Consider the following 8,280-nt stretch of genomic DNA (forward strand, 5'->3'; position numbering starts at 1 on the left):
CGAGGCTGAAGCAACCAGTGAAGAAAGAAGGCCAGCTAGGTGAGACCCTGGAACTCCTGTGACCGCTGCCCTTTTCAGGGCCGGCACAGCAAGCCAGTGGTGCGGCCCCAGAGCCCCAGAGTCAGAGTCCTTCTAAGGGCCGGTCTGGTCGGCGGGGTGCCGAGATCTGTGCCTAACCAGGGCCGGATCTGATAGCCTCCCTTAGAGCCCTACCAGGAGGAACTGGGAGCCTAGAGCTTAGGCCAGAGAGCCTGGGGTGTGTTCCTGAGTTATACGGGTGGAGGGGCCGCTACCCCTTCTAGTGTAACCCTTGTTAAGGTTTAAATAAATAGTGCTGCTTCTATTCTGCCGTCTCCGTGTCCTGGAACCCACTACAACTGGTGTCAGAAGTGGGGTTAAAATGGACACAAGGAGTACAAACCGATCACAGGAACCCCAGGAGGAGGACGGCTCGCCTGGGATTGCGCCAGAGGCCGCGGCCGACGATCCTGGGATGTCCCAGACGCCCCAACAGCAGCCGCCGCTGGAGGAGTGGCCGCCGATGGAGGACGGGTTGCAGGCGGCTCACTCTCGACTGGCTGAGCTGCTGTATGCCGCGGCTTCCACGCTGGAGGAAATCAACCGCGCGGGGCTGCGGGCGCAAAGGCGGCAGAGAGACGAACGCCGTTCAACGGCCATTCCCGCCGAAACACAGCCACCAGATTTCGGATTTGCCGCCATGACAGTGTCCGCCACGGCGATTGGAGGGTCGCAGCGCCACGTGGACGCTGTGGGCCAATCAGCGGTGGTGACGTCATCACCAACGGACGCCCGCTGTCAGGACCAATCGGCGGGCGCATCGTCATCACCTGCGCGACCGCCGATGGGTGTCCTCAGCCCCTCAGACACCGGTGGAGAGGCCGGAAATGGCGCGCGGCACCTCTCAGAGACGAAGCCATCGTTTCAACAACGCCTGCCGGTGTTGAAGGAGTTCGTTTCAGACGGCGGCGACTGGGGGGCCTTTCAACGCCGCTTTCTCGCTCATCAAGAGATGGCCGGCTGGACGGACAACGAGGCGTTGAGTGCGCTACCGGCCATGCTGGACGATGACGCCCTTGCTACGCTCATCACAGCTCCCAGATCAACGCGATCTACGCTACAGTCGGCGCTCCAGGTCCTCACCATAGTCTACGGGCCATCGTCGGACTGCCGCAAACTCTTCCACGAGCGGTGCAGGGGCCAGAAGGAGCCACCGCTGGCGTATCGCACGGCTCTCCTGGCCCTCGCAAAAGCGGCTTTCCCGCGGATGGACGGCGAAGGGGTGGACGCGATGGTGACGGAGAAGCTCCTGGCGTTGGCCCAGGAGCTACAGATCGTCATCGTCGCAGAGGACGACGCGGACATGTGCTCCTTGCGGGCAGCAAGACACATCCACGCGCACCTGATAGCGCAGCGTCGATCACCTCTCGTCCCCAAGGGCGCAGCTGCGGTGTGCGCTGGGACGCCGACCATCCCCCCCTCCGAGGAGGTCTTCGCGGCGGGTCGCCCGGTGGAGTGGAGATCCGGAGGGAGGCCGGCTCGGACCACACCGGATCGCCAGGAGCACCCCAAGGCGCTCATCACGTGCTACAACTGTGGCCGCAAGGGCCACGTGGCTGCGGAATGCCGGGCGCCTCGTCAACGACAGCCGGGACGGTCGGACGGCGCTCCAGCCTACAGGCCTCCGCATCGCAACCCGGCAAGTCGCGGCACCCCACATGCTCGGCCTGTGCACACACCTGTCCCCACCTCGCGCGTTTCGGTGTACGGGCCTCGGGGTACGCCCATTGGTTTGTTGGGTGGCGGCGGGGTCGAGAGGGTGCTCGGGCCGGGGCAGTGGACGGAATTGGCCCACCGCATTGTTGCTGCGTCGGCAGGCTCGTCCGTGGTCGCGGGTCACATTGACGGGGTCGAGGTGCGTATCCTCGTCGATACGGGAGCTTCGGCGACCATTGTGTCAGACTTGATTTATAATATTCTTCCCGTTCAAAGCCGCCCCTTGCTCCCAGTCACCGTTCCGTGTTACGCAGCGAACGGGGGTTCGCTGGGTATCATAGGCCAAATTCGAGCACAAATTTGCATTGGCGATATCAAACTCTCCGGGCCGATATTAGTCTCGTCCTCGCTGGCGGTTCCGTGCTTGTTGGGGACGGACTTTTTGGGCAAAATGCCGATTAAAATTCTAATTGATCAGGGTTGCATCGAGCTTCCCTCGGGCCGACGGGTAACATTCCTGCCTTCCCCTGTCACCTCAAGGGCAGCGTGCGCGTCGATACAAGCGTTCGTCACTCGGACGGTGCGTGTACCTCCCGGGGCGCAAATGCTCGTGCCCCTTCGCTTGCGTCGGCCTTTCGTGCCCGGTGTTCTGGACCAGGGAATTCTGTTAGGGCCCTCGAGGGCTGGGGAAAACGGGCTGGATCTGGTGGCCGCTCAAACGCTCGTTAAGGGGAGCGATGACCCGTTTATCCTCGTCCTTAACGTTGGCGTACAGACGGCCGTCGTTCCTCAGGGAACTGTGCTCGCGCACGCGACACCGGTCCCCGTGGTAGACACGGTTATGGGTAATGTGGGGACCGATCCTCTGGCTCAACCGCATTCTGAGGGGGACGATAGTTGGATGGACACACTATGTTCGGGCACGAGTGATCTGTCCGACTCCCAGCGTGCCGGCCTACGCACCCTTCTGACGGAATTTTCCGATGTTTTTAGTAAACACAAATATGACATTGGGTGCACGAAATTGTTGCGTCACCACATTGACACGGGTGACAATGCCCCGGTACGCCAGAATCCTTTTCGGTTAAGTCCGGCCGAAAAAGATCATGTCAAATTGGCAGTGGATGACATGCTGGCTGCAGACATTATAGCCCCTTCCACCAGTCCATGGGGAGCACCCATAGTGCTTGTCAAAAAGCACGATGGGTCCTTGCGATTCTGTGTGGATTTTCGCCGCCTTAATAAGATCTCCGTGGCCGACGCGTATCCACTTCCCCGGATGGACGAATCTCTGGATGCTCTGGCTGGCGCACGTTTTTTTTCTACGTTGGACTTGTTATCCGGATTTTGGCAACTCCCATTGGATGATGAGTCCAAGCCAAAGACTGCGTTTCGCACACCACACGGCCTATTCCAATTTAACCGGTTACCTATGGGATTACACTCCGCTCCGGCGACATTTCAGCGCCTTATGGAACTGGTTTTGGCTGGCTTACAGTGGAACGTCTGTTTGATCTATCTGGATGACGTCATCGTGTTCAGCAAGACATTTGACGAACACCTTTTGCGCTTGCGCGCCGTGTTCCTCAAAATGCGTGCTGCGAATTTGAAATTTAAGCCGCAAAAGTGCCACCTGCTACGGGAATCCGTACGCTATTTGGGGCACATCGTCAGCCGCTCGGGCATATCCACCGATCCCGCAAAGACGCAGTGTGTCAACTCCTGGCCAACCCCCACCTCGGTGGCTGAGGTCAGGAGTTTCATTGGATTTGCGTCTTATTACCGGCGGTTCGTCGCGGATTTCGCGACCATTGCTAAGCCCTTACACGCTCTGACGGCGAAGGGAGTGAAATTTCACTGGGGCCAGGAGGAGGAGGTCGCTTTTTGTTCCCTTCGCGACGCTCTCGTGCGGGCCCCTCCATTGAGCTACCCCGATTTTTCGGAACCCTTCCTGCTCGATACAGACGCCAGCAATACGGGCATTGGGGGTGTGCTCTCACAGGTGATCTGTGGTGTGGAACGCGTCGTGGCTTATGGCAGTAGGGTTTTGTCTCCGGCGGAACAGAGATACTGCGTCACGCGTCGGGAACTCTTGGCTATTGTATTTTTTATGCAACAGTATCGCCCATACCTGTACGGTCGGCATTTCACTGTCCGTACGGACCATGCGGCATTACAATATGCCTTGCGGGTGACACAGCCTTCGGGGCAATTGTCCCGATGGCTCGAAATCCTTCAGGATTATGATTTCACGACCACATATCGGAAGGGTGCTCGGCACACTAATGCGGATGCGCTGTCTCGCCTGCCGCCCGCCTCAGATTGCGCTTGTCTCAGGGGATCGGGGCGTTGTAAGCCGCCAGAGGATAGCCCCCCCTTAGATATCCCGGTTCTCGCTGCTGCCACTGAGGACCCCTTGCCTGAGGGTCCTGTCGGGGAGGGAGGTGCGGACTCCTTGCTGGGGTTGTCCGTTGCTGAATGGGGGCGCCTCCAGATGGAGGACGCATCCCTCCTCGCGTTGCGTCGTCGCGCAGGGGGTTCCGTGCGGGGGGTCGCGGGGATTGATTCATACGGGCTGCTCCAGGGGCTCCTAATGCATTGGGATGGGAGGGCCTGCCGTCACAGGCTTGTGGTGCCATCCGCTTTGCGGGGTAAGGCCGTTTGGGCCGCACACGAGCGACTTTTGCACCTGGGGACCCACAAGACCCTTGCCGTGCTCCAGCTGGATTTCTTCTGGCCGGGTATGGCAAGGGATGTGGATGACCTCCTGGGTGCATGCACTCAGTGCGCCCAACGAAAACCACCAGCGAAAGGCGCCTGCCCACCGCTACAATCTATCACGGTCTCTCGGGTTAACGAACTCGTCGCACTCGATATATTGGGGCCCTTCCCTGCGACCCCTAGGGGTAACAAGTACCTGCTGGTTGGCGTGGAATATTTCACCCGATGGCCTATGGCATGGCCTCTTGCTAACCAGTCAGCAGCAGCCGTTGCCGAGGCCTTTGTCCAGGGCTATGTCCTCGACAAGGGTGCTCCCGAACGGCTGCTGACTGACCAAGGGAAGAACTTCTCTGGCGTCCTTCTGCACGAGGTGTGTGCGCTTCTTGGTACGAAAAAGATTCGCACATCCCCCTATCACCCACAAACCGATGGCATGGTGGAGCGGCTGCATAGGACGCTCACATCTATGTTGTGTCACCAGGTGTGTGACTCCCAGACCGATTGGGACCTTCACATTCCGGGGGTTTTGGCCGCCTATAGAATGGCTCCTCACGCGGCAACCGGCTTCTCGCCGTTCTTTTTGATGTACGGTCGCGACGTTGACCCACCAATTGCGAATCAGCTCCGCGTCTCGGAAACCAGCAGAAAATCGAAATTGGCCGACCACGTTAAATTTAATATCCTGAGGTTGACCGAGGCGCGGGAGGCAGCGGCCCAAAACTCTTCCTCTCGGCAGAAGGCCAACGAGAGGTTGCGATCGCGCCAATCACGCACACATGCGTGGAAGCCAGGCGATCAAGCCTGGCTGCACTGCCCTCAGGTGCCGTTGGCGACCTCGGCGAAATTGTTGCGGCCTTGGAGGGGCCCTGTGGTTATTGTGAAGGTTATGCGGCCGCAGTGCGTTCGTATCCAGTGGGGGAAACGCCGCTGGTACGTACACCCCTCGCGTCTGAAGCCGTTTGTGGCGCCGCGCGTCCCTCCACCACATTACACAGGCCGAGCATGTGATGTCTCCGCTGACTCCCGGACGGCGTCTTCGTCACCTGCCCTTGATGCTTCGCTAACTGTTCCACCTTCAGGCGCCTCAAGAATGACGGCTTCCAGCGCGCCTGCGCCACCCGGTGGGGACGGAGTTTGCCCTTCCGGGGTGACGGAAGACGGTGCACCTGCACAGCCGGTGCCCACTGCCGGGCCGACCGGACCCTCCCCCTACGATGGACCCGCAAATCGGACTCGCGCCAAAATGCGCCGCTTGTTGTAAAAATGGTTCTTGTTACTCTTGTTGTTCACTGTTAAGTTTTCTTGCTGCGTTGATGGGGGGGGCGGGTACAATGTATATGTGTATATAGTGAAATTTTGTATAGGTGGGTTGGGTTATTTATTGGGGTGTTCGTTCTTATGAGGCACGCACGGGTGGGGGTTTGTTGTGTTTATTGTTCGAGTATTGTTGCAGCCGGGACGGCTGCGGGTTACACGGGAGGGGGTGATGTAGGGGTGCTATGGGGAATAAACACATGACACGGGAAGGTGTGGTTCACCCACACCTTGGTGGCTACAACAACGTCCGCTAAGGCTCCAGTGGGTATAAAGTGCGGGGAGCCAGGGAGCTCGGGGCAGAGTGTGGGGCCCGAGGCTGAAGCAACCAGTGAAGAAAGAAGGCCAGCTAGGTGAGACCCTGGAACTCCTGTGACCGCTGCCCTTTTCAGGGCCGGCACAGCAAGCCAGTGGTGCGGCCCCAGAGCCCCAGAGTCAGAGTCCTTCTAAGGGCCGGTCTGGTCGGCGGGGTGCCGAGATCTGTGCCTAACCAGGGCCGGATCTGATAGCCTCCCTTAGAGCCCTACCAGGAGGAACTGGGAGCCTAGAGCTTAGGCCAGAGAGCCTGGGGTGTGTTCCTGAGTTATACGGGTGGAGGGGCCGCTACCCCTTCTAGTGTAACCCTTGTTAAGGTTTAAATAAATAGTGCTGCTTCTATTCTGCCGTCTCCGTGTCCTGGAACCCACTACACCTTTAAAGGTAACATATATAATAGGTACCATTACGGACAGTGGTCCTTTATCATAGCACGTACATTAAATGAAGAAGGGTCATTGGCCGAAACTTATTTCATTTTCAGGCAGTGTTTTTGATGAAAATCAGTAGTTTTGTTTTTGTCCTTGTGCACCACTGACAATGTCGTATCACCAAAAGAATTGATCAAAATCAGTCAGAGAGACTTTTTTTTCTGGATCAAGGATGACCACCACTTCTCGGAGCATGTGAGGGTCATGGACAGCTTGTGCTGCCCGAATACTTTGGTTGGGTGGGTGGGGACACCTGATTGAATGTTGTGGAAAGAGGGAGAGACAATTTTAGACATCCTAATGCCATTACCTTAACCATCTACAGGCGAGACACATTTACTACTTGTACTACTCACGCAGACAACCGTGACATCAAACTTGGCTCTATTAAAAAGATGAAAGGGTCACGTTGAAAAACTCAGAGTAGTTATTTCTGTAATTTATTCATAAATGGTTGTAATGTTTTCATAACATTGTCAACTTTTCCCAGAGTTGACATTCGTTATAAACTGTTTATATATTCCTTATGAACTCAGTGCCACGTTTAAAGGCTCGTGCAAATCTCATAAAAATACAAGACTTCAAAGTCTAGTTGATGTTGGTTTGTTTATTTAAAGCGATAAACAGGGCAGCCCGAGAGCAGCTCCTGTAGTTGAGCCGTAAGGGCGAGACGGCAGCTTGGCGCTGCCAGGTGGTGTTCTTACTTTGACATATTTTTTGCGCAATGGTTCTGTGAATCGTAACCTGCAACAGATCGTCAATCCCCTGCAAGCTGAGATGAACTAACAAAGAGATGCAGTCCTGATTTAAAGCTTTCGTGAATGCAGTAATTCATATTCTTAGCTCTTTCGGTAAAGTCACGTTGAAGGGAAACAATAACATAATAAAATAATAAAAATTCTCACGACGTTTCGACCATAACACAAACGGTCGTCATCAGGTGTGCATGCAAACCGACACACCTGATGACGACCGTTTGTGTTATGGTCGAAAAGTCGTGAGAATTTTTATTGTTTTATGTATATTTTATTATTTTATTGTTTCCCTTCAACGTGACTTTACCGAAAGAGCTAAGAAGATGCAGTCCTCTTTGATCGTGAACAATACATTTTAATTAGAGTGTTAGAATGCTTTTTGGAATATATTGCATGTCACAAGATGGAAGAGTTGGCAATTCCTTAAATATCTTGTGAGAATTTTTTAAATTGTGAAATATATCCATGCTTTTCCTGGAGATGTTCACAGCAGTTTGTGTCGCTAGTAAACCCACGCCCAAACCTACGAGCTCAATGAACACCAGTAAATACGATGGTGCAGGATTTGTGATCATTCTGTTTTTGGTGGCTTAAATGTGTGTGTCTATTAGAGCATCTACAGCAGAGTGCCAAATACACAAATCTAAGTTCGTGCGTTAAAGTGTTTTTTTATGTTTTTTTTAAATTATATTTCAGTTGGAGCCCGATACTAAAAACAAACCGCGACGTAGTGGAGGGGGTACAGAAACCCCGCGGACATCAGTCCCAAACCCTGTACTCCAATACTGCGAGGAGGGAGGAGATTGGGCTCACTGCCGTACCGAGCGGGGTACATGTACTTTTATGTGGGGAGGGGAAGGTAGGAGAAGAATAACTTACAGTGAGGGAAAAAAGTATTTGAACCCCTGCTGATTTTGTCTGTTTGCCCACTGACAAAGAAATGATCAGTCTATAATTTTAATGGTAGGTTTTATAGAATAACAACAAGAAAATCCAGAAAAACGCATGTC

At 54.9% G+C, this 8,280-nt stretch overlaps 1 protein-coding gene across 1 annotated transcript; it reads left to right on the plus strand.

Annotated features, from left to right (window-relative positions):
* Positions 1–359: 359 nt before the first annotated feature.
* On the plus strand, positions 360–5,890 carry LOC142929264 (uncharacterized). Its single transcript, XM_076070171.1, has one exon. The coding sequence runs from the start codon at positions 401–403 to the stop codon at positions 5,714–5,716; it is 5,316 nt and encodes a 1,771-aa protein (XP_075926286.1). The 5' UTR covers positions 360–400; the 3' UTR covers positions 5,717–5,890.
* Positions 5,891–8,280: the final 2,390 nt, after the last annotated feature.

This window comes from Petromyzon marinus, chromosome 2 (genome assembly GCF_048934315.1).
Source record: "Petromyzon marinus isolate PM22_M1 ecotype Great Lakes invasive population chromosome 2, UKy_Petmar_22M1.pri1.0, whole genome shotgun sequence".
NCBI classification, from domain to species: domain Eukaryota; kingdom Metazoa; phylum Chordata; class Hyperoartia; order Petromyzontiformes; family Petromyzontidae; genus Petromyzon; species Petromyzon marinus.